This window comes from Coloeus monedula (assembly GCF_965178545.1).
Source record: "Coloeus monedula genome assembly, chromosome: 1".
NCBI classification, from domain to species: domain Eukaryota; kingdom Metazoa; phylum Chordata; class Aves; order Passeriformes; family Corvidae; genus Coloeus; species Coloeus monedula.
The window spans coordinates 68,953,940-68,979,095 of NC_138781.1; the positions used below are offsets into that span (position 1 = coordinate 68,953,940).

The 25,156-nt window shown below is 39.7% G+C and overlaps 2 protein-coding genes across 9 annotated transcripts; one reads left to right on the top strand and one right to left on the bottom strand.

The window, feature by feature from the left end:
* Positions 1 to 893: 893 nt before the first annotated feature.
* LOC309586231 (tRNA selenocysteine 1-associated protein 1-like) lies at positions 894 to 14,309 on the bottom strand. Of its 7 annotated transcripts, XM_082302856.1 has the most exons (11): positions 13,730 to 13,863; positions 12,733 to 12,885; positions 11,246 to 11,326; positions 10,150 to 10,226; positions 9,916 to 10,049; positions 9,186 to 9,317; positions 8,083 to 8,202; positions 5,768 to 5,963; positions 5,037 to 5,082; positions 4,306 to 4,474; positions 894 to 1,151 (listed from the first exon to the last, which is right to left on the bottom strand). In XM_082302856.1, the coding sequence occupies exons 4-10, from the start codon at positions 10,177 to 10,179 to the stop codon at positions 4,338 to 4,340; spliced, it is 795 nt and encodes a 264-aa protein (XP_082158982.1). In that variant the 5' UTR covers positions 10,180 to 10,226; positions 11,246 to 11,326; positions 12,733 to 12,885; positions 13,730 to 13,863; the 3' UTR covers positions 894 to 1,151; positions 4,306 to 4,337. The 7 variants fall into 7 exon arrangements, with proteins under 7 accessions (XP_082158982.1, XP_082158983.1, XP_082158984.1 ...); XM_082302857.1 differs by lacking the exons at positions 894 to 1,151; positions 13,730 to 13,863 and adding an exon at positions 14,275 to 14,309 and having other exon boundaries at positions 4,077 to 4,474; XM_082302858.1 differs by lacking the exons at positions 894 to 1,151; positions 13,730 to 13,863 and adding an exon at positions 13,880 to 13,898 and having other exon boundaries at positions 4,077 to 4,474.
* Positions 13,533 to 23,196, top strand: PAK1IP1 (PAK1 interacting protein 1). Of its 2 annotated transcripts, none has more exons than XM_082302838.1 (11): positions 13,533 to 13,596; positions 13,886 to 14,061; positions 15,426 to 15,588; positions 18,186 to 18,306; positions 18,397 to 18,471; positions 19,122 to 19,174; positions 19,604 to 19,749; positions 19,840 to 19,937; positions 20,657 to 20,756; positions 21,951 to 22,077; positions 22,702 to 23,196. In XM_082302838.1, exons 2-11 carry the CDS (start codon positions 13,999 to 14,001, stop codon positions 22,854 to 22,856), a joined length of 1,101 nt encoding a protein of 366 aa, XP_082158964.1. In that variant the 5' UTR covers positions 13,533 to 13,596; positions 13,886 to 13,998; the 3' UTR covers positions 22,857 to 23,196. The 2 variants fall into 2 exon arrangements, with proteins under 2 accessions (XP_082158964.1, XP_082158963.1); XM_082302837.1 differs by having other exon boundaries at positions 22,696 to 23,193.
* The last annotated feature ends 1,960 nt before the right edge of the window (positions 23,197 to 25,156 follow it).

A 25,156-nucleotide genomic window follows, 5' to 3' on the forward strand; every position in this document is an offset into this window, starting at 1 on the left:
AAAGTATGCAGAAATGTGAACAGGCAGCAGCTGCAGAGGAGGAACAGCTTTTAGAAGAAATGCTACTGGGGAATTTTGTGCTGCTCTATCTCTGCTTCATACTGGCTTTTTTTGAACCTCATTGGTGTCTTCCTAGCTCTCCTACATAACTCCTCAATTCCTTTGTCCCATTTTCATTATCTACATTAGATAACTATTACCCAATTCCCAGCAGGGTGGAATTACTTTCCAGGTATTTCTCCTCATAAACTACACTCTTACTCTCCTGCCCCACAATTGTAAATACAATTTTACATGCAGTGGGATGATTTGCAGTGATAGATGATCCCTGTCCTGGAACATGTATGTTTGAATTCACCTGCAAGAACCACCTCATCTTGTGTAAATGGCTGGTAGGCTACAGCTGCTGACTAGTTTTAGGATGATGGTCTGCTTCTACACTGTGCACATCAAGATCTACGTCAATGTAATTATCAAAACACAAAACCCAGTATTTCAGCCTGGATTTGTAACTCATTTTGTCCAGGAATCAATTAGCATGCTAGCTTTCAACTTAGGGGAGGGAAAGGGAGGGTAGCATAATGTGTTTCCATTATGGGAAGAGCTAGATTTACACAGGGATGTAAACTGTGCCCGTTGGTAGCATACACTCATTAGTAAAAATGCTGGCTTCTAAAATGGTACCTGTGTGGGGAACTAAAATCACTCCTGTGCTGGTCATGTAGGAGCTGGACAATTTTAAAACAAGCTTCCCTCTTTATGCATGCTAAGAATATTAAGGTAAGCTGTAAACGAAATTTTCTCTTCCACGTACGTGTCAAATGCAGCTACACTACACTTGCTCTGTAAATTCAAGTGCTGCTTTATTTACTTATTTTACTTATTTAGAACAATTTCCATATGGTGGACATGCCTTTAATGAAACTCATGACTCAGAAATACTTGTTGATGTAGTCAAACAACATCTATTGACATGAGTCACTGAAGTTAAATAAATGTCGTTAAAAATGAGACGAAACAAAAGGCAAATATATATATATCTCCAGCAGAATGATAGTGATCATCACCATTTGATCAATCTTCCCTGTGAGTTATATCTGCAAGTTACTTTGAGGTAGCGCTAGAAAGAAGCTGTTGGTCCAAGAGCATCCCTGCAAAAAGAAACATTCATGGCTTAAGTACCATTTAACCTTTTTGAACCCTTTTCAGTCTTCACCATTTTTTAGCCTGTTTCTTTCTCCCTGTTCACTGACCGCAGGATCATTAGCCCCTCAAACCATAGTACTAAAGCTTTTCTGTTCAGAGAAGTGGAAAACAAAAACATTACTCTTCTTCAAGAAATTAGTGGGTTTTAGGTAAAGGCACTATCTCTCACAGCTAGGTACAATGAAGAGTTTCTAAAACCAACACTAGATAGTCTTCAAAAAAACCCCTCCATCAGACTTTAAAAAACCCCACAACATTTCAGCTGGGGAAAACAGACAAAACACAACCAGACAAAGAGAAATAGCATGGTGTTGAAAACATTGCTCCCAATACTTTTTTTTCATGTTTCTACTGCAATCAGCTCTCTGTAGAACTGAGAGCAGGCATCTGTATGATGTACATGTTCAGGTCTTTGTGTAAGCTCGCTAATGCAGGTGGTAGTTGGACCAGCGCTGGAAGTTTCCTCAGTTAAAAGTCTCAGCAATGAATGCCAGCAGTTCTGATGCACTCACTTTTTCCCAAATTTGTGCTTAAACCAAAGTTTTTTCAGTGTGTCTTTACAGTAAAGAATGTGCACTGCACACAGTATCTTGATCCCATATATGCACCCCTAACTGGAAAGCAGGATGGACTCAGGAGACAGAAAACAAAGTCAGAGCGCTATTTAAAACCGTATCACACGGGCTGCAATCAGCAGACTCCCTTCTTCACCTCACTTTTTTTCTATGCTGACTGGAAGAAAATATATTCCCCAACATTTCTCAGGTTTGCAGAACTAATGGCCCAACCAACCTCTTTAACTGCATTACATAAACAGTATTTTCACTATACAGGTACTTTACAGGCCAGAACAGAAGGTGCATGCATGTCTGAAAACAGTGTCTAATGCAGAGTGTGGAGACCTTGCTAACACAAAAAATCTGAATAAATATGACAACTACAGACTCTGAGGTTTATGTGCTGGGTAATACAGTGCTGATCTAAGTGAAATCACACAGCTACATGGGCTCCTCATTACATAGTTCACACATGGATCAACCTCCCAAAAGGCAAAAATCAGCAGATACTCCATAGTATTTTTATCAAGCCAATAACACACCCTTAGCATCTAATAACACAGTAAAAGGTTTCCACAAATTACTTGCTGCAGCTTAAGTATGGTGTTAGGTAATGCTATGCAAAGCAGGATATGCACTTCAAAGCAGGAAGCTTCCAGGTCTGTGCCGGGGTTATAATCTTGCATCTTGTGATGATGGTGCTTGCTAGATACAAAATCCTTTGCCTAGCAAAGGATTTGTACTACCAAGCTCAGGCATCACAGCTGTGCACCACAACTCAAGTGAAATCAAATCCAGCATGGTTTTTAAAGTTTAGCACCCCCACATCCAAATTCAATTCAAACTATCTCGAGTTTCCTCCCTTCTGCAATCCCCTGAAACAATTCTATACAGGCACACAACTAATTCCCTTTCCCATCCAGATTCTCTTTGCTTCATTTAGTCCATTTTCTGCCACATTCCCATTAATAATCTCCCTTCTATCACCTTCTGAAGACTGACCAGTTCCCACCAAGGAAACATTCACCTACAAAATCTCAGTTTTCAGCCACTTTGCAACTAGTTCTCTCCAAAGCAGAGAAACAGTTGCTAAGACTGTGATCATAATTCCCTGCCTAAATGAGGGGGTTTTGTTTTCTCTCCTTCTACATATGCAGTGCACAAAATCCAGGAAAATGAAGTTCCTATAGCACACCAAAAGACCTTTCTAGTTCAGAGCATCTGTATTTCATGGACAGGACTCCACAAAAAAAAAAATCCTAGCTGAAATTAAACTGTGAAAAGAGGAGATTCCGGTGAGCAGGTAGAAGGGACCTGCTCTGCCAAGTCATCACTCTGCAATGCAGGTATTAGTTTCACATTTAATAACAGCATATAGGTTATGACCACCACTTTAATGTAATTAAGTCATTAAAGGAAAAAAAAAAGAACTTATTCCTATCTGCCAGCCTAGCAATTATGGTTTAGACTGCCCCCAAAACACACATGGCAGTACCAAAGTGCCTCAAGTAGCTTTAGTAGCTTTCACATGTATTAGCTATATGATAATTTCTACCTTTTTCCTCTTCAAAAAGTATTCTTTTGTTTCCAGCCCGAATTTATTTTATTGTGTACAGTAAATAGTAACAGGAGCTTAAGCTGTCTCTATGACTGGAAAATATTTTATACGCTTTCAGATAAGAACAGTTTAGAGGAAAGCCACTCAGAAGTTGCTATCAAAGCGTAGCTTTCTTCATTGCCATCTCCCCTAACCACTTTTGACTTGAATACTGGAAACTGTCATCCTACTAAAATGTTATAAACCTCATCACTATGAAACATCTGAGCATGGAGACTGAACAAATAACAGATGTTTAGGATAGGGTGCAAGTTAGTTGAAGAGTATACCAGGATACTTTAATTCCAGATAGGTTTTTCTTCCTCCTTTATATCACAGGGTTTTCTCCAAGGATTTTTATGTATAAGAACATGTATTATATTACAACACTTTCTTTGCTGTAAAGCATCAGTTGAGAAGACTAATAAGAAGGGCAAAAATAAAACTATCAGTAGGTATCATCCTTAGTCTTTGGAATGTTTGCAGCTATGGCAGCTCAAAGTTTGCCCTTCTGTATGTTAAAACTGTACAGATAAAGCATGTTAGGAGCTTGTAAAAGATTGCCTAGGTATCTTGGAAGTGTGTGAGAGCTAGTTCTTGCTAGTGCTGATGCCCATACCAAAGACAGGTGAAATACCCCTACTGCCTCCAGCTAAATTCCACAAGCCAGAAGAGAAGGTGTTTCACATCTGTAAGTAAAATCCCTTGCTGGCCAGTTTGCAGAAACAAAATTTTATTTACACAGGCAAGTCTATCTTTAGACCCCACTGAACTCTTTACATTTCTAGAATATTTACATGATTTCAAGATGCTCCAAGTGATGAATAAAACAAAACAAAGAAAGATTACAGAAACTGCCAAAAGCATAGCAAAAAAACCCCAACCTATCATTGTGCTTTAAAACTTATGATCTAGAGTAATGTAGAAGAAATGTAATTTTAGCACCTTGGTCTTAACGGTCATGCTATATAAGACACTTAAATAGCAGAGGGGATGTCAGAAGTGACCGTATCCAGAGGTTGCCAGTGACAATTCATGAGGGCATCATAGAGTTCTTCACTTGTCTCCATAAATTGTCTGTTCATTTCATCAACATCCAAGTACAGCTGTGGATCTGAAAATAAAAGCCTGGTAAGTACAAGTGTCAGAACTCAGGAGGTTTGCACATAAAAACCTGAAGTAAATGCCTAACAAAGTGTACTTCAGGTAAATTTAATGACTTAACAGACTTAATAATACATCTAGTAAGATGTTTATTTGCCAATTTTAACAAAGCTAACAAGTCCAGTTTCTTTTGGAATTAGTGTATTCAAATGCTAGGACTATACTGGTATTTCCACATGAAGCAGAGATTTAGGGATAATTAAAATTTCTGAATACTATGACAAGATATCTCTACTAATGAGTTTAACATATAACAATCTTAGCAGAATCAATACAAAGATACAGTAAATTCTCCAGTAGATCATTTTAGAAGAATGAAGGCAAAGGAAAGAAGCCTACTGCAAAGTGTTGTTGATAATGTGCCATTCTACTTGACATGGTGTATACTATTAGCTTTAAAATCCTACCTCATCTTAGCTATAACCCATTCTTTATCCAGTAGTCACTGGCTTGTACTATTAAAGGGCAGAAGCACGGCTAAATTCAAGCTGCAGTGATAGAATTATCATTACCTTCAGTTATTAGGTCATCATTGATTTCAGTCATAGCTGAAGCTTCCTAAAAATAAAAAGTGTTTAATCACAGTCAGTTTCAGAAAGCATCACAAATCCAAAATAATTTTATGCTCCCAAAACATCCCCTCCTCCCACAACTATAAAATAAGCAGGAGCAGGTGATGTTTTGTTTGGGAAGTGTTTTTTGTGGGATGTTTGTTGCTTTTTAATAGTTTTGTTTTAGGGGTTTTCTTTTTGTTTGGTTTGTTAGTTTGTTTAGGTAGGGTTTTTTGTTGTTTGGGGTTTTTTGGGGTGTGGCTTTTTTTTTTTTTTTTTTTTGTTTTGGTGGGGTTTTTTGTTGTTTGGTTGGGTTTTTTTTAAGAAAACCATAGTATAGTTCTGCTTGGAAGGCACTTCTGGAAGTTGTAATTGATCAACTTGCTGACCTAGATATGATCATCTTACAACAATTCTTTATTTTGCTTAAAGCAAAGCACATCAGAAGAACAGGATGAGAGAAAGACTACAAAATTTTGCTGTCAGAACTGTTATTTCATATACATGAACAAATATTACTGTATAAGTATCTAATTCTACAGATGCACTAAAGCACTTAAATCCAAAATGCTGAATATAACCTTCACACTTATCCAACTGCATGATTTCACCTTTAGAACTTTCCTGCTCTGATTTACACGACCCACACAACTTGCTACTTGGTTTTTTTTAATTAACTGTTTTATTTTTACCTCAAAAACAGCTGGAGCCATAACAGCATCTCCTAAAGAGCAGTCTCCGACAGCTTGCATACTATCATAGGGAGTATAGGAGCTGTAGTTGTAGTCAGCATAAGGATCATAATTCCACTGTGAATAGTAGTTCTGATAATCTTGATAATAATCATTATAGTTGTATGACTGGTACCGCTGGAATTCTGCTTTCAGTCTGAAACATGAGAAGTTATACACAGTTAAGAGTTTGAGAACAAAAAACTGTAAACCCCATGTTGAAGTTAACAATTTTACACTTCCAAATATACAAGGAAGCTTTTCTAAATAGTTGCCTAAGTTTTAAATCACAGCACAATACCTCATGTTTATACAGAAGCAAATGCCCTCACCTTCACCAATGCCAGGAGTAATTATTTCTGTGAACAACCTCAAGAGAAATGTATCTGTATTCAGTTTGAGTACTTTTGGTATCTGTATAAGCAAGCTGCTGATAAAAATGATTTATCAAGATCAGAGACCTTTACCAAGCACTGGTGTTTTAAAAGATGCTTTAAACATTTAATTAGCCCTTCCATCTTTTTGTTTTGTTAATATTAAATCTTGTTATTTTCAGAAACAAGGGGTAAAGGCTGATTATCTGTTTCAGAGAAGCATCTGACACTGCCAATTTACCATGTCTACCTTCACTTTCTCAATTTTTGGTCCATGAACAGTTGCCAAAGCATAGCTGTCAGGTGAAGTCACTATCCAGAACAAAGCCAAAGCAGCAGAAAAATTACAAAACTCATTAGTTCTTAAGACCAAAGGGCCAGGTGATTAGTTTTCACTGCTTTCCCTCTCCTGAGCAGATTTCTCCCAGGGACAACTTCAAGGTGGCTAATGACAAGTATCACTGAACAAGAATAACCTATACTAAAACAGATATACTACATGAAAAAGACTGGGATAAATCAGCTGCACATTCCAAGAAATCTCCTAAGCTTAGGAATTTCCCCACTGATTACATACATACAAGCAGACCTCCTGTGTTTGTAGTGTCCAAGGTCTCTATCTCCACTTTGCTACAGAAAATTCAGATTGGGGGCTTTTTGCCAAGAACACAAACTGAAAGAGCTCAGAAATTGTTTCCAGTGTGACTTAATGACAAACTACTCTGATGGCTGGATATTTGGATCCTGTGAGAGCACAGTACTCAGCCATTCAGAAACAGGTATAGATTAGTGGTGTGTATTTCAATGCCCACATTATATTTTGCTTCATTACTGTGAAGCTACACATACATTCTAATAAATAGGTATTTTATTGTTTTACTACTGTAGTAAACAAATTATTTCATAATGTCTCAGTCTTCTGCTTCCAACTTCTCTCCTATATCCATATCTGTAGAAAGAAAAATCTAAAAATACTGCTGACCTTCTTCTGGATGGCAGAAGTGAGGAAAACTTTCTTTGGAACCTCATTTTCAAAGCAAGTTAGTCAAAGCAAACCTGGACAGTGCTCTCTTGGGTAAGAGCATTCCTGTTCCAAAGCAGTGTGGCAACATTGGTGAAATTATCCAGGAAAGAGGCAGGAGCTGTTATTTTTAGCCTTTTAACAGAACACACAAGCTAACCTCATGAATATATACTGAAATTGTTTTATAAAAAGTTCTATTTTTGTCTGTATTCTGGATCAAAGTTTATCAAATTTGGTATCAAGTCTCTAACTAGATTGTCTTCAATAACTGACAGAGAACTGAGCCGGCAGAAAAAAACCCCTCTCAAACCCAATCAATTTTAAATTTCCTGCTGCCTCAATCACTTGAGAAGCAAAGAGTAGTATTCTAAACAAACCGTTCAAGCAACATCTCCTTTGGATTCTTCCCCTCCAGATTCTGTGTTTTTCCACGAAAGATACCCTTCTTCTGCCAGCCTACTTTAAAACCAACACTGTGCTACCTTGTCTAAACCAAGGGGAAAGGCTTAGAAGAAAAGCTTCCTAGCATAAAAACAAACACTTGTTGTCCCTTCAACCTTCTTCAGGCTCAAACATGAAATACTTACAAATGCATTCAGCTTTGCTACTGTGAGCATCAAGGCTGGTCACAACTTAGCAGCTAAGCCTAAGTTATACAGTCTGGCTAGACTTAAGAGTTGTATTTCCTCAGCAATCTTTAAAGAGGTTGATGAATCCAGGCAGTCAAAACATATGCTTCCTTGATTTTGGTTTTGCATAGTGAACAGCCATTATAGCAAGGGCCACAGTCTTTACAAAGGCAGAGCTAAAAGAACCCAATTATTTAGAATTACCAATGTGATAATTTAGAATGTATCAATGCACAACTCATTTGTTACCTTTTAGAAATTCCTATGCTCAGCCGGATTCGTTTTCCCCCCAGACCTGGTGCATTCTGGCAGTCTTGCAGTGCCCTCATCTGATCACCTTGCTCACCAAATCTGACAAAGGCATACCCTCTACAATTTTCAAAAGGGAGAAAACAAATTCTAGTATTCATAACAGTTATAAAGCTAATGAATTCAACTTCTGTCTTCACAAAACCAGAAAATAGTAGCTACTATAGCTTCTACTACCTAAGCAACCCTTCTGGCATGTGCACATGCACAGAAGATGCTTTCACAAAATTAAAGACTTGGGCCAGAAGCAAAGAGCTTTGCTCATAGCATTAAAACACAACTTGCTGAAAGCCAGCAAAACAATACATGTTAACTGCTATCTGTGTAAGTAACCAGATTCCATATTTCTGCACTTACAGCAGTTAATGTATCAGTATTAACCTATTCCTACTGCTCTACAGCTCTAGCATTCTTCTTAAATTTGCTGTCTCCGATTTCCTTTTTTTTTTTTTTGTTTTTTTTTTTTTTGGTTTTTTTTTTTTTTTTGTTTTGTTTTTGTTTTTTTTTTAAGTTTCTGGAATTAGTCCATTACTGAGAGTGTTTTCTGAACAGCAAACTCACTCATCCCTGCTTCACTCACTGCCTGGCCAGTGCAACTTCTACTAAGCTTTATTAACTAATATTAGAAGTTCCATCTCCCAACCCCGTAAGATTTGCTAGGCCTTACACTTTTCTTCCACATGTAAAAAGGGAATTATTTTGTCCTCAGTACTGCAGATGACTAAGAGGATGCACTGCTGTAGGTAAGCACAGCAGCACAGATGTCCACACAGAGCTCTCCCTTCTCCCACCATCTAACTGCTTTCATGCAGATATGCATTCAGCTAAATTGAAGCTTAACACATTAACTTATATCACATTAACTGCTAGAACTAACCATAAAGTTTTAGAACCACAAGGATCTATGCTGTTAAAAAATGCCAGAGACTAATCTCTCTTCCTGCCTCTGAAGAGAATTCAAAACTGGTTCAAATGCTAGTTCCTATGTATTACTTAGAGCAACAAACATACTGTCAGCATAAACACATTTTCACAGTCATTACCTGGAATATCCCAGCAGGTCTGTTGCTATTTTGCAGTCAATACATGAGGGGTACCTCTTTAGGAAATAGTCATAGAGCTGAAAATCATCTACTTCTGGAGTCAGCTCCCCAACAAATATCGAATAATCCGGTCTATAAAAAGGTAAGAGAACCATCGTTAAGTTCAAGAATAACACAGTTCATTTCAGTATTAAAGTACCTAACATACAAGCAAGTAGTTATTACTGGACAAATAAGGAGACTAAATATGAAGAGAGCATTAACTGCAAAACTCTGCTGAGCAGCGTACAGAACCACAGTGCCACCACTCCGGCAAGTTCTCAATTTCTGAGTCCATTCTACCACTTTTGCAAGCATTTGAACAAAGACCCAAACATTTGAACAAAGACCCAAATTTATTAAAGAATCTTTTTAAAAGTTGGTTTTAAAAGGTCTCATTCATTGTCTGAAGGGCAGGGCACTCAAAAATACCAAGAAAAAAATATTAAGTTACAGCCATCATTCAAAAGAGCTAAAACTATTTTGACACCACATGTCAAGCAATTATGAGACAGAAACTAGGAAAAAAATCTTCATTGTTCAAATGGCAATAAAATTCCATAAGCAATACTTAGTGTATAGGCACCAGTTGTGCCATTCCAGGATTTTTAAAATAATTGATGGCACTCACTAGTCATTAGCAATTTGAACAGGTAAGGGGTCAGAGCTTCTCCTTTCTAAAGGTCTTTACCTGGTTGTATTAGTACTACTAGGGACAAACTCTATTCTTCCTGGTTTTATTTTGTTCTTTTTCTTCCGTTTCTTCTGCGGTGTTCTCCACCAGCTGTAGGCCTGGAGACATTCTCTTTTTTTTGCCATCAAGTCCTGTAGGGAGAAAAAAAAAAAATCGCCTTTATAGTATTTAGCCTCATTTACATTCCTCCCTCCCACTCCCCATCACCACAGGTGATTTCCCCATATTCACCTTGCCCTTGAAAGAAGCCTGGGGTCCCATTTCTCCCTCCGCCTCCCATGAGGGAAAGCAGCCTCTGGGGAAAACGCCTGGCAAAAATAACAGAGCCAAAGGATTGTATGAACAGCCATATTCCCCTGACTTGTCAAGCTGGCTAAAGGATTGACAGCTTCCTCTGGGAATTAGGGAAAAACCAGATAGCCCTTTGATGCTGGCCAATCCTAAGTGTTAATTAGCTTCAGGACTGGACTGTGTTCCACTTGAGCTCCAGGATGCAAAAAGGCCTGCCGCAGCACAATCTGAGTGATGAAGAGGCAGGAAAATTGTCACTCTTGCCTAGAGGGGATGTCCACTGTCCCTATCTCCCCTCTCCTAGGAATTCTTCTTCTGTGAGATACCTCTCCTCAATACCCAGCAGTGAGTCACTCTCCCAGGCCAGGAACAATGACAAGAGGCCGATTAATAGAACGTAAGGAGAAAGCAGACCAGAAACAGGCACTAGCTTGGCTGAGGGAAAACTCAAACCCAGACGCAAGGCCAGGAAGACAGAGGCATAAAAAGTGCCTCTTGGGAACAAAACAAAAAAAAACCAAAAAAAAAAGAAAAAAAAACCTAAAAAACCCCTAAAACCCCAAAAACCACAGTTCAAAAAGGAAGTGAGTGGGGCAACTACACAAAAGAGATGGGGAAACAGCCATATTAACACAGGCTGCCTCCTTCACTTAAGATTCTGAAGAACAAGGTCTTCCAAAAATAAGAATGATGTTCCACAGCATTTACTTACGCAGGCTTTAATGTTCTTCCTCTATAAGATCTCCACATGTACCTTATACAGAATGTTATGCGCAAGGTCCTTCAGAAGAACTCACGCTCAAATAATGCAAACTGCAAAGCTTAATGTAATAACCCCCCAACCTGCTTGAGTTGACACAATTAAGTGTCCTGAGGACAGCCAGCAATTGCATTGCCGGAACAATCATAGGACTAAAAGAACACCGAACTCAGAGCAAGCTAGCTATTTCAGCTTCACATTTATTAGGAATTCTGAGTATGGTTCTGGAATCCATTTAGGCACTGCAAGCCTGTATTTCTGACTAAATCATCTTACCTGGCTTGCCATGGTTCAAACTGCCTTCTCTCTTTCTCAAACAGTATGACTGCACAGGTTCAGTTTATTGCACTCCTTCAGCTGAAAAAAATGTGGGGGAGAAAAAGAAGATGAAGGATTTTATCCTCAAGATTAATCACTTCCAAATATGTTCACCCCACCATATGCTCTAATATTAATTCAGAGCTTTAGAAATTAAGTTCTGACTTGTCACTGCTAAAACAATGGAAATAAAAAGGATATATGGCCAAGGGGATTATGATTAGATGCCATCTTCACTGTCCTAAACTGTAACAGAGAACGAAGTCTTCTCACCATTCAAAGCACTAGAAAATTTTAGAGATCTTTTAAGTCTCCTATACTTTACCCTTAATTCTGAAATACCTACATATAATAATCCAGTAATTCAGAAGATTCTAAAATAGTTAAAAACAAGGCAAAAGATACATGCTTCAGTATGTTTTGTACAATCCCCCTGGCTTCTTCCCCTTTTAGCCAAATTTAAATTTACTTGTACCACAAACTATGCAGCTGAAAACAAGCAGTGGTACTTCCTATGTGCTAAAAATTAGGAGAAATAAAAGCAGGATGAAGGCACAGTACAAGCAAACATGATCTTTCTCTGCACCTTTTCTCCTCCCTCTCTTGCCTTTTCCACATACACGTTTCACTCATTACCATCAAGTTAGCAACAGCAAATAACCTTTTACTGCCATCACTAAACCAGTGGACACACTTTCCTAAAGAAGTACATATCTTTGTTGATTCTGATATCCTTTCTTTAGGCTTTTTCCCCTAGTCATCCAACAAATATAAATCAGTGCAAAAACCAGTTTGATTTGCAAAATATTCTGCATTTACTTTCACACACAAGTGTTCCTTCACCACCACTGATTTTTTTATATCTGGTGTTACTCCTTCTATGCAGATACTTGATTGCTGAAGTTCTAATTCCCATTTCTATGCAAGAATTTATGTAATGTTTTACATCTTGGCTGATCAAATCCACAGCCACATAATGCAATAAACACAGAGTATCTACACTACCTTAAAGGCTTGGCTGCAGAACAGAGCAGTTCAGAGCACTACTTCTGAAATGGATTACACTAACTTGACACAGGATAGCCATAAACCATAATTAGAGCACCCATGCATGGTGCTATTCAGAGTAACTATGGACTTCATCCCCACAGCCATTCTGAAGCCAAGAAAAGAGCCAAGTACAAACAAGCCCTTAAAATACAGGCATATACTTGTAAGGTTAGCATATGCTAAACTGAGAATGAGCTTACTGAAAGAAATTGTATTCATTATAAAGATTATCAGCAGCAACTTTTTCCTGTTAAAAGTTGTCAGTAATAACGCAAACATCCACGTAACAACATTCCTCTAATATTCGTTTTTAACAAAAGGAACCATAAACTCTTCCATGCTTTCAACACAGCAATACTGATTTTTGAATTCACAGTAACTTCTTTTAAACTTACCACTTCTCCCTCCTGCAGACCCAAGGGAAGATGGCACTCTTGTTGCAATAGGCTGTCAGGAGGCAAGTGATGCAACTGCTTCTCGGTCAGTTATCACCGACTTTTATGCAAAACTGGTTTCGTATGCCTCCCTGTCCGATCTTGACCTTTTCACTACAAAACAAAAACATTTTAAAAACAATTAAAACAGCATGTATTAAGATAATACATTTTTTTACATTTGCATTAACTGTATCTACAGTCACAGCTACCTTTCATTTAAAGCAATGAGGCAGCTTCAACCTCCAGAATTCAAACACTTCCTTAATTGGATTACACACACATCATAGCACCTTTTAATTTTATTCCACGTTTTTTGCATTATTTCGTTTACACGGGCAAAAAGGTGGGCAAAGCTGTTCACGGCCTGAATCGGCCGTGCAAACACCGCTCACCCAGGCAGCGAGCAACCCCCCTTCCCCTTCAGCACTAATTTCGCTCACACGAGGCGCTGGGTCAGGGCACCGGGATGAGGGAGTCGCCCAGAGTTCTTGGGGCCGGCGCGGTGACCCTGGCCGAGCCCAGGCCCGAGCCGTGACGCATTTCTTTAACCGAGCCACTCGGCACGACGGAAGAGCCCGACCACAAGTGCGCCCCGCCCGGCCGCGGCCCTCCGCAAGCAGCCACACTGGCGCCGGGGCCGCGCTTCCCGCTTATTGTACTACGCGAGAAAAAAATTAAGTAATAAAAAAATATAAGAGGACCCGACGAAATAGCAATAAAAGTCGGCGGGGCCCGGGGCTGGTTCCCTGGGGCCTCGGCCCAAGCGCCGCCGGGGCCTCCCCGCCCCGCGTGCCCTGAGGGAGGCGGGGGCCCCGCGGGAAGGTAAAGGCCCGAACACCCCAGCCTATCCCACCCCACCCCGCTCCCAATATATCGGTTCGCGCCCCTTTTCCCCGCTGGCAGGCCCCGATCCCGGCCACCGCTTCCCCCCCTCCCTCGCGATCCCGGCACTAACGCCTCTCGTCCGCCCCGCCGCCATCACCGCCAGCGCCGCTTCCGCCCCACGAGGCCCCCCCTGCGCGGGCTGCCCCGCGCGCAGCCTGAGCCCTCGCCGCTCCCGCCGGCGCTTCCCACTCCGCGGCGGCTCCCACAGGATTCTCCTCACCCGCAGGGAACGGGCGCTGCCGGACGCCACACGCGGGGCCAGCGCGGAGCGGCGCAGGCAGCGCGGCGGACGGGCGGAAGAGCCGGCAGGAGCCCCGGGGCGGCGCCGTGCGGTGGCGGATGGAGCTGGTGGCGGGGTGCTACGAACAGGTGCTGCTGGGCTTCGCCACGCGGCCCGGCCAGGTAACGGGAATAGGGGGAGGAGGGAGCGGAGAAGCATAGAATCACAGAACGGTTTGGGTTGGAAGGGAGCTTAGAGGCCACATAGTTCCAACCCCCTTCCATGGGCAGGGACACCTTCCACGAGACCAGCGTGTTCAGAGCCCCATCCAGCCCAGCCTTGAACACCTCCATGGAAGCGTGTGAAGGAAAAGCCCAGCGCGCCCCGGCACTCACCGTCTCGCCCGCCTGTAGCCGCGGTTCCGGGCGCCGCCGGGGCTCTTAAAGCGCGTTGCGGGGGCGGGGCGGCCTCTCCCGCAGCTTCTGCCGCCAGGCTCGGCCCCCTCGCTGTCCCGAAGGGCTCCCGGGAGCTGCGGAGCCTCTGGGCTGCGGGCAGCCACGAGGGCGTGCGGGGCTGCGGTGCGAGGTTCGCTCCTCCCGACGCGGCGCTGAGGATGGAGAGCTGCGCGGGGGATGAATAGAACGTGGTCTGGGGGCTGGGGCCAGGTGGAAGGCGTGTCTCCTGCCGTGATGGAAAACGAGAGAATCCTCCTCTCTTGCCCTTGGGATTTATCTCTGTGCAGACACTTTTTCACAGACAGCTTCGTCTAAGCACAGCACTGATTACAAGGGGAGGTTTGCACGCTTAAATCCTTTTGACTAATCTCCTAACAACACATTAACTCAATAAGATCCCATTATGCTTATATCTAGATATAATTCCTCCCCCTGTACTCAGCGCTGAGGAGGCCACACCTCGAGTGCTGTGTTCAGTTCTGGGCCCCTCAATTCAAAAAAGACATTGAGATGCTGGAGCAGGTCCAGAGAAAGGCGATGCAACTGCTGAAGGGTCTGGAACGGAAGTCCTGTGAGGAGTGACTGAGGGAGCTGGGGGTGTTTAGTCTGGAGAAAAGGAGGCTTAGGGTGGACCTTACCACTCTCTACAGCTGCCTGAAAAGAGGGTGAAGCCAGGTGAGGGTTGGCCTCTTCTCCCAGTCAGCAAGCAACAGGGCAAGATGACATGGTCTCACGCTGTGCCAGGGGAGGTTTAGGTTGGACATTAGGAAGAATTACTTCACAGAAAGGATGATTAGACACTGAAATGGGCTGCCCAGGGAGGTGGTGAAGTCACTGTGCCTGGAGGTGTTAAAGGAAAGACTTGATGTGGCACTCAGTGCCATGGTCTGGTTGACAAGGTGGTGTTCAGTTGTAGGTTGGACATGATGATCTCAGAGGTCTTTTCCAACCTAATTGATTCTGTGATTCTGATTTTTACACATATACTTTTTCAGGTTTTGCTTTTAAAAAATAAAATTACAGGACAATGAAGTGGAAGCTTACTATGGTAAGCTTGAGAAAGACCTGTTTGTTTTGGGTTTCATTTACAGTCCTGGACAGTCGTCCCTGATTTTACACATCATGCCCACTCTGCCTCATTGTCAGCAGTAGCAGTGAATAACAGATATGTGGTCACTGGGAGCAGAGATGAGACAATCCAAATCTATGACATGAAAAAGAAGATAGAACATGGGGCGCTTCTACAGCACAATGGTAAGGGAGCTTTTCTTTGTAAAAAACATTAATGACAAAAAATTGTAGCTGAAAAACCAGTCCTTGCCGGAAGAAGAAAACTGATTTTTTTTTTTTTCTAATGAGACTGTAATAGTGGTGCTGTTGCAGCCAGGATGGTGTGATGATACAAACAAGGTAAGCTTTTGAGCATAAAAGTAAAAGAAATTATTTTGGTATTAGCCAAAAAATATTGCTGCTGATTTCAATTATTTATAGTTTTATCTGGTTAAGAAGTTATGACCCACAAATGGCTTTTGTACCATTTTTCTTCTATCAGGACAGTTTATTAAGACCATCACTACTCCCAGCTACTGTCTTTCCCATTGTCCTTGTCCTGTCACAAGTGTACATGAGCCACACAAAAGAGAGAGTTTGCATGTGAGAGCAGGCTGCTGCTGCCAGATGAGTTAACCTGGTACATTTCCCCCTGTATGTGCTGCCTGAATTACAACTGCAAAGTACATGATAGAGTCACAAAATAGTTTGGGTTGGAATGCACCTTTTAAAGGTCATCTTGTCCAACCCCCCTGAGTGAGCAGGGACATCTTCAATCAGATCAGGTTACGCAAAGCCCCATCCAATCTGGCCCTGAATGTTTCCAAGGACAGAGTATCAACCACCTTTCTGGGCAACTGTTTCAGTGTATCACTGCTGTCCTTGTAAAAACACTTCTTCCTTACATCTAATCTTAACTGACCCTCTTCAATCTAATGTGGATGCTAAAAAGCAGGAGCAGAGGAATTTTCCAGCTGTCTTTGCATTTTGGGAAGGTTTTCTTTCTCATACTGCTAGCTGAGAAACAGCTGCTGATGGTTTTGTAAACTAACTCTCTATTATTACTGCAGTCCTAGGGTATATCACTGTGTCCCGCAGCCGTAGGGAGGAGGAGGAGAGAAGATCCAGCAGGCAGGAATTGTGCAGCAAGATTGATTTATTTGATTATTTTACAAACTATTTTATAGACTTTTTTCTTCATAGTCTAATTGGACAAAGGATCAGCCACCCCTTGGGGTGATTGGCTAAAATCCTAAAACATCCATTGTCAAAATATTTTTCTACTATACTATAAGCAAGACTTCTCAAGGCTGCAGGTGTTTCATTGTTTACATAACTCTGCTACCTCTTCTGTGAGAGAGAAAAGTCTCTCACAGACTTAGAAAATAGCAAGAAAATCCTTGCTAGCAGAATTTTTGTATCTACACTCTATCTTGCACCTGCATGATTTTGTTACGGTTCACTAGAGAAAATATTTTGAATGGGTGTTAGAGAACCTCAGCCAATCCCTCTAGTGGGTGGCTGGTCAAGCGACCAATCATATCATGCTCTCTTACGTACAAAGATATATAACCTAGCTTGTATTTAATAAAATAATTCTATTTTCTCCTTGGACTTATATCATGATTCTGGCAGTTTCTTGGTGCAACAGCAACAATCTAAAACCATTACCCCTTGTCCTATCACAACAGACCCTGCTAAAAAGCTTGTCCCTATCTTTCTTACAATCCCCCTTCAAGTACTGGAAGGCCACAGTAAGGTCTCCCTGTGGCCTTCTTCCAGCTGAACAATCCCAATTCTTTCAGCCTTTCCTCATAGGAGAGGTGTTCCATCTCTCTGGTCATCTTTATGGCCCTTCTTTGTTCATGCTTCAACAGGTCCACGTCATTCTTATGTTGGGGACCTGTTGGAGCTGGATGCAGTGTTCCAGGTGGGCTCTCACCAGAGCAGAGCAGAGGGGCAGATTCCCCTCCCTTGCCCTGCTGCCCACGCTGCCTTTGATGCAGCCCAGGACACATTTGGCTTTCTAGGCTGGAAGTGCACATTGCTGGGTCATGTCCAGCCTCTCATCCATCAGGAAGCCTAAGTCCCTCTTGGCAGAGCTGCCCTCAATCTGTCCATCCCCCAGCCTGTGCTGATACCAGTTTGCACTGTGCTTTGTGGAACTTCAAGGTTCCCATGGCCCACTACTTGAGCTTGTCCAAGTCCCTTTGGATGGCATCCCATCCCTCACCACTTACAGAGGTTGGCGTCATCTGCAAACTTGCTAAGGGTGCACCCTTTTTCTGTATCATTGGTACAGTCATCAGTTAATGGCTGTCCAAATAAATCTGTTTGTAGCTTAGCATTGATTAACCAAAAAGATCCAGGAGTTAGACTGAGCATGGTAGCTGCATTTAACTGACATATGATAAATCTGGTGATTATGGGAAAGTAGCATGTGCAGTAAATTCAGCTGTGTGTCAGGAGCAGGGCTTTGATGTGGGAGCATTCCTATCACTGATAAGAGCTCTCTGTCATCTCTGCCACAGTGTTTGAGTACTGTGTGTCAGAAAACAGACCAGATGGAGTTCAGATGTGTGAGTAAAGGGTGGCTGATAGAGCACATCAGACTATTGAATACAGCAAGAAAGCTTGAGGGTTTTTTAAAGAAATACTTAGGAAATAATTTAGATTTTCCCAAGGTTAGGGTAGTAGCTGGCATGCCATGATGGAAGAAGTTTTTCTGTTAAATTGTACATTCTCTGTTAATTTGTGCGATAACTGTTGGGTGTGTACAGCATTGTTAATTGTATTTCTAGGCACAATAACTTGTTTGGAGTTCTATGGTACTGCACATCTACTGAGTGGGGCTGAAGATGGACTCATTTGTATCTGGAACACAAAGAGATGGGAATGCCTGAAATCCATTAAGGCACATAAGTGAGTTTCTTAAATCTTCATATTCATGTACGTTTTCATGTCTATTTTCCTTGTAAATAATAGATGTGACTAATGTTTTGTTTTTATCAGAGGACATGTGGCATCTCTTTCTATTCATCCTTCTGGGAAATTAGCTTTGTCAGTCGGAACAGATAAAACATTAAGGTGAGTCAAAACTGATGAAGGAATGCTGAGAATCATAATTCAGTAACTGTTAATCAGTGTTATAAGCAACAATTCTGTGTTGGGACTAGGCCATGCAACACTGATAAAATATATTTGTTATCAAATGGTTCAAAGATCCATTGGTTGTCTTTTGAAGTTCTAAGTGCCAGCAATATTTTAAAGTCTCTTAAGAGTAGTTTCTGCTGTTCATACCTTCTTCTTGTGAACTCTGACTCTTCGCAAATCGCTTGTAAATGTATAAATATGTTTGCATTTTGGAACACAATTTGCTTAAACTTTTGAAAAATGCCAGGTTTTGTTTAGTGTGATTTTTCACTTGGAGGGTTTCTATGTTGCTGTAGATACATGTTTTAGACATATGAAATTCTTTTTCAACAGCACAAATTGCTATTTGGCTCCTTTGGGCTCAGTATTGCAAATGGTGGTTTAGAAAATAAATAACACAAGTTCAACATTATAGCGTGCAAGCAATATATATGAACTCATCATTTTCTCTTACATTAAGAGAGCAGAAAAATGCATAGAGAGGCTTAAAAGCTTCCTTTGGGTGCCTCATGTCAGCAGATTGTACTTCAGTTTTGCTGTGCTGTTTTTAACCAGAATGCACATTACCTGTTGTTGTCTTTCAGAACTTGGAATCTTGTTGAAGGACGATCAGCCTTTATCAAAAACCTGAAGCAAAGTGAGTTTATCAATTTAAATCCACTAATTAAGTGGAATTTGATAGTTTTATTTTTCGTGTAAAGAAAAGTTGACTGAATTAATCGAGTCAGTTAATTGCAAACTTATATAATGTCTTTTTTACACATGCAGGCAAGCATCTGTAAGCTTATGTCCTTAATAATAATCACTTAGCAGAAGGAAAACATAGAACCACTAAAGTAAATACTTTTCCTCCTTGAAATTTGAGATCAGGACATTTAAATAAATGTGTTTTAGTTTGTTTTTCTTTGCACGATTCTGATAATCAGAAATAAACATTTAAGAGTATAGCTGTTTATTCTAGTTTATTTGATTTTTCACTGAATATTTTCTTAAATCTAGGTAGAAAACAGTGTCTAGCAGCTTCTAAAGATTCTTACTTTTAGATTCTCTGTATCAATGTATACAGATGCACACATAATTAAATGGTCCCCTGATGGAGAGAAGTATGTGACTGTGATAACAAACAAAGTGGATATCTACAGACTTGACACAGCTTCAATCACTGGCACCATTACAACAGAGAAGAGGATTTCTTCACTTAGATTTATTACAGTAAGTACAAAAATGAGAGGTATTGGGAAATTAACTGGTTTGAAACACATGAAATTAATCACACTTGCATTTCTTTTTTCCCATTCCAAGGATTCTATCCTTGCCATAGCTGGAGATGATGAAATGATTAGGTTCTACAGCTGTGACTCTCAAAAATGCCTGTGTGAATTCAAAGCTCATGAAAACAGGTATTCTATATTTGTTTACTATTTAAATATTTATGGCAGTGCTGAGTCCTCTCTGAAGTTCAATGGCTTGTAATGTTCAGCATATTTTGCTTTTGTTTTAGTATAGAAAGTGAATTTATTTATGTGCTAAATTCCAAACAGACTTGTTTGCTTTTAGTATGAGCACAAGTACTGTGCTGTCCATGCATGTTACAAAAACAACAGGGTACAGAATTAAGACTATTACTGTTCTAAATCTGTGTGAGTGTGTTTGTGTGTGTGTCTAACCAGTCTTTATTGACTCTGACTCTTTAGAATGCTTCAAAAAAACAAACCAGTTTTCAGTTCAAACAATAGGAGTGTAATCACGTATTCTCTGTTTTTGAATACCAAATATTTGTCCGAATGTTGCTTTGAATTCATCAAAACACAAAAGCATTAGCAGTAATGTCATTGATGTGTCTAATAGTATGTGCTTTAAAGTATTGAAGAGTTCTGAGCAAATGTTTCAGTGTATTACTGCTCTCCTTGTAAAGAACAAATGTTTCCAATATAAAACATTGTAGCAAATGTTTCTAATATAAGTGACAGCACTCAAAGCTGATCACTGTTCCAAGGTCCTGCCTGTCACTTCGGGGTTTTCTGTTCAAACTCATTTTTTAAACTGTTGCCTATTCATCTTTAATTTCTCTCAGCTTACTGTTCTGAAGTGTAATATAAAAATGTATTACTTTTTACAGAATAAAAGATATTTATAGTTTTGAAAGAGAAGGACAGCATGTTATTGTTACTGCATCCAGTGACGGTTATATTAAAATGTGGAATCTGGATCTTGATAAGGTTGGTGTATTAAACTGCTTTCCTACATTTAAGAAAAGTATCAGAGAACCAAAATTTGCAGACAGTTCTGTTGTAAGAGTTAATTATAAATGACTGAGGAAATTTTACTTGAAATGTGGATGTCTTGATCTTCTTCCATGTTACATTCAGTAGAGATGTATGTGTAAGCACATATATTTATGCACTTGTATATTTTTTTATCTTTGTACTTTTCTTTTTTTAAACAAACTATAAAGTATGATGATATTATGAGATCTCATCTCCACTTTATGTAAAGTCATGCTTCCCATCAGACCTAGCCAGGCTTACGACTATCTAATCAGTTATGTATGTTATGACTATCTAATTAGTTCAGGACTGCTGTGAGTTTTTGTAATGTTGATGACTGTTGCTACTCTTAAAAACACAAAGCCTGTGGTTTGGGTGGGGGAAGATGGTTGTTCATGTAAGGGGAGGAACTTATCCTTTGGAAAAATTCAAATACATTAATGTACTGGGTACTTGTATTTCCTGTATTTTCAAACAGTTCTGAGTAACACAGTTCAACAAGGAATCATGTCTTGTCTTTAGTTTCTTTTGTTTAATGTTTCCTCTTAAAATCGGAAATAGATTTTTATAATTTATTGCCTAGTTACAAAGGATCTACTATATTTTATGATAAGCATCTTGGATAGTTCAAATAATTATTTCTCAACTTATATACTCTTCATATCTGAATTTGCATGTTTTTAATGTCATTCACTCTGATTATTTTTGTACTTGTAAGTGCAGGAGTGATCTCCCTCTTTTCCCTTCACCTTACATTTCTGTTCCCCTTGTACAGAATTGACAGAGTGATCGGGGAACTCTTTACCTTTCTGTGTAACATTGTATTTATTTTGACAAATATGTGATTTCCTTTCCTTGCAGGCAAAGTTTTGTATCACTGTGTGGGCTGCTCTGTGCAGCTCTGAGGGGTGGAATATTCTAATACAGTGGTTTCCAGTGGGTTGATGCTCTTAACACTGCACACGTGTTTGTGACACTTTTTCCCATTATATCTGTAATAGAATATTTGTATTCCAAGAGCTGAGTGATACAGTTGCCTATCAATGAAGTGAAGGTGGGCAGTAAGATGCTTTCTGACTTCAAATACAGTAAATTTAAACAGAAATAAAATAAGGTTTAAATAATACTCTTTTATGTTTTCTATAGATTAAAGATGGGCCATCTTTACTGTGTGAAGTCAATACCAAAGCTAGGCTGACATGTCTTGCAGTATGGCTTGACCGAGCTTCAGAAATGAAAGAAAATTCTGATAAAACTGCAACATCATCTCAAGGTAACAAAAGTGTTTGTGTTTTGAATTGTTAATGTGACTGTGAAATGGAATACACCAAGTGGGAGGTTTCTACTATATCCATTGGAAAACGTTCTGGTATTTTGAAGAAATGGGGATATGACACTGGCAAGTGATACAGGTACACTTACCAATCTGATAGTGTCTCAAGCCCGTATGTTTGTGGGAGAGAAGAGAACATAAGCCTCTTTTCACTTTTATTAAAGTTTTCTTTCTGTTTACTGGAATAACCTACTGAGGAAGCCACTGCAAAGCTTTTGAAACAGATAAGAAAATAAACAGTTGATAGAACTGCATGTCTTGTCTTCCTATAAACAAAATTAGGTCTGAGGCTATCGTAGCTGAGCAAACTTACAAAGTCTAGCTCAGATCTGTTTGGGTTTTCTGCTGTGTTTTTCCTGCATTGTAATCTGTTTACATACTTGATCTTTATAGATCTTAATTTCACAGGCAAAACTAGCATAAATGGCACTTTCCACTGTAAAATAAAAAGCTATTTATAACCTTTTTTTAAATGAGCTACAAATAAGTCTCTGTGTCATTTAGACTACAAAGACCAGACATAAAGTTCAATGTGAATAATTCCTTGCTTTTTTTCAGAAACAGAAGATGAAAAATCATCAACAGCCAGGAGAAACAAAGATTTTTGGACTAGTGGACGGGTTAAAGCAGCAAAAAGAAAGAGAAAAATTATTCCAGGGAAACAAAAGTTGGAAGCTCCAGTGCAAAAGAAGAAAAAGAAACAGAATAGCTCGGCATGAAGGCAGCTACTTTCTCTCCTGCATCAAAAGTAAATGCTGGTGTTGCCCTAGTTTTTATAAGAATGTAAACCTTAACAGGACATATACCTCTGACCTGATGTGTTGTTTAAAAGCAACTAGTGTTTTTACCCTAATAAATTGACTGATCATTCTGGGAACTTTCTGTAAGTGAACAAAGCAAAAATAAATTCATAATATGTAATGTTTATATTTTTATACTTACAATACCATACACTTTTTAACTGGCTCTGAAAAAGACAGCTAAAATAATAAAAACAGCTGCATCTCAGTTACATTTTTGTCTCACTTAAATGCATATTAAAAACGTACATTTTCTCAGTGTTGAAAATGTTACTGTTCATTTGACTCAAGGTATGATTTGTCTTCGTTCTGCATTTCTTTTCCGACTGTAAGAAAGAACGTGTTAAAATTACTTAAAATGATCACATTCCATTCATACACTCAGGGAAAACTGTAATTTCTAGTTCTTGATGTGGACTTATATATGGACTTTAAAAGCACAGTGTTTGGCTTTTTTACTGTGTTCTTACTCAAATATATTTAAGTTTTTAAAAAGTCTTTGCACCACTGTTCACATGACTGAAACATTTTGTTCGGAATATGATACATAATTTTAGGTGGAAGAGTTTATATCGATGAGGTTTTACCTTTTCTTCCTCCTTTCCATTGTATTTTTTCCAAGTCCTTGATCTGAGCCATGTTGTTAAAAAAGAATTATATAACATTTGAAATGTTTGCCACGCTGATAAATGTCACCTATCTGTTTGTTTGCACTTAAACAAAAAGTGAATTCCTGACCTTCTCAGTCAGTGGGAACAGGAGTTTATCCTAAGCCTTATTACAAATATGCAGTGGGAAAAACAAAGTTGAGCTGGTGAGAACAAGGTCAAAGAGCTGTACTAAATGTTTCCTTTCTTTATTTTAAGGTGTAAGGCATGTTAATGTTGTTTTCTGCACTACTGGAGTAGTCATTACTATTTCTGTTTTCAAAGAGTAATTGGAATTCTGTTTTATTCTGATTCACTTCATCTGTTCCTCCTTATTTGTGTAGCAAGAGAAAAAGTAGAGAAAACCAGAAAAAAGATTGAGCCAAATCTGAAGACAGGCATGCAGGCTGGTTTAGGGATATAAAATAGGATGTAACTCCAGTTCAGCTGTATGCTCTGACACGGAAACAAAGTGAGCATCCTCAGTGCTGTTACAGAATTGTTCATGTGGCAGTAGCAGTATTCCCTTGATGTCCATATTTACCTTATGTAACTGTTTTCCTACTTTAGATAAATGATCAGAGCCCCTTGTTTGGATATTCCATATAGTTGATTTATGCAAGCTCAGTTTAATTCAACATTAAAGGGATTAAGTTTGAGCTTACACAGCTTCTAATTTTAATGATACCCTAAATGCTTGTGTTGACAAATACATGCGAATAATATACAACTTCAAATGGTTTGTTGACTTGACAGAAAGGTGCCAAAACAGATTTTTAATTCATAAGGCTTCTACAGTAAATATAAGACTTTAAAAGTATAAGCCTAGATAAGGGAATTGTGTACAGTGTTTTCATTTGTAAAGTGTTATGTCTATTTGATAGTGCTTATGTCCTTGACAAAATGTCTGCCACTACTAAACCAGTTTTTATCATTTGAATTTTTAAATACATGAGCTCATGGACACAGTCATCAAAATTGCAGAAGCAGGCTTACAGAAGCACCAGGAAAAATCCACTCAGCACATAATTTTAAGAATTAAAAAGCAAAAATTCCACATAAATTGGGTTCTAAAGTTTGGACTTAGAAGTAAATATTAGACATTTGTGAAAATCCAAACTCCCTGTGTAGTAACAAAGAATTATGCATCTCATGAGACTTAGAACAATTTATGACCTGGAGACAGAGAAGAACAGTCCTTAGGGGAAAACCCATATTTTTTATACCTTGAGTGAATATTCTACTAGTATGAGTACTTGGCAGTTTGTTTTTGTTGTTGTATCTTTGTGTACATCTTCCTTTTCAGCACATTTTCCATTCTGGTTTTCAGGGAACTGTTTAGAATGGTAGAGGGGAGGCAGCAGTGCAGAGAGAGGAGATGTCAGCAGTGAGAAAGCTGTCCCTGTCAGAAGGGATGGGTGTACATGACACTGGGAGAGTAGCTGGAGCCATAGCTGCAAGAAACAACAGCTCAGTGAGCAGCATCTCAGCTGAGCCCCAGGTGAGCTCAATAGCTCCAGTAGCTGTGGATTTCTTCCAGTTTTCCTGTTTCCCCTCCTGGGGAATTCCTGT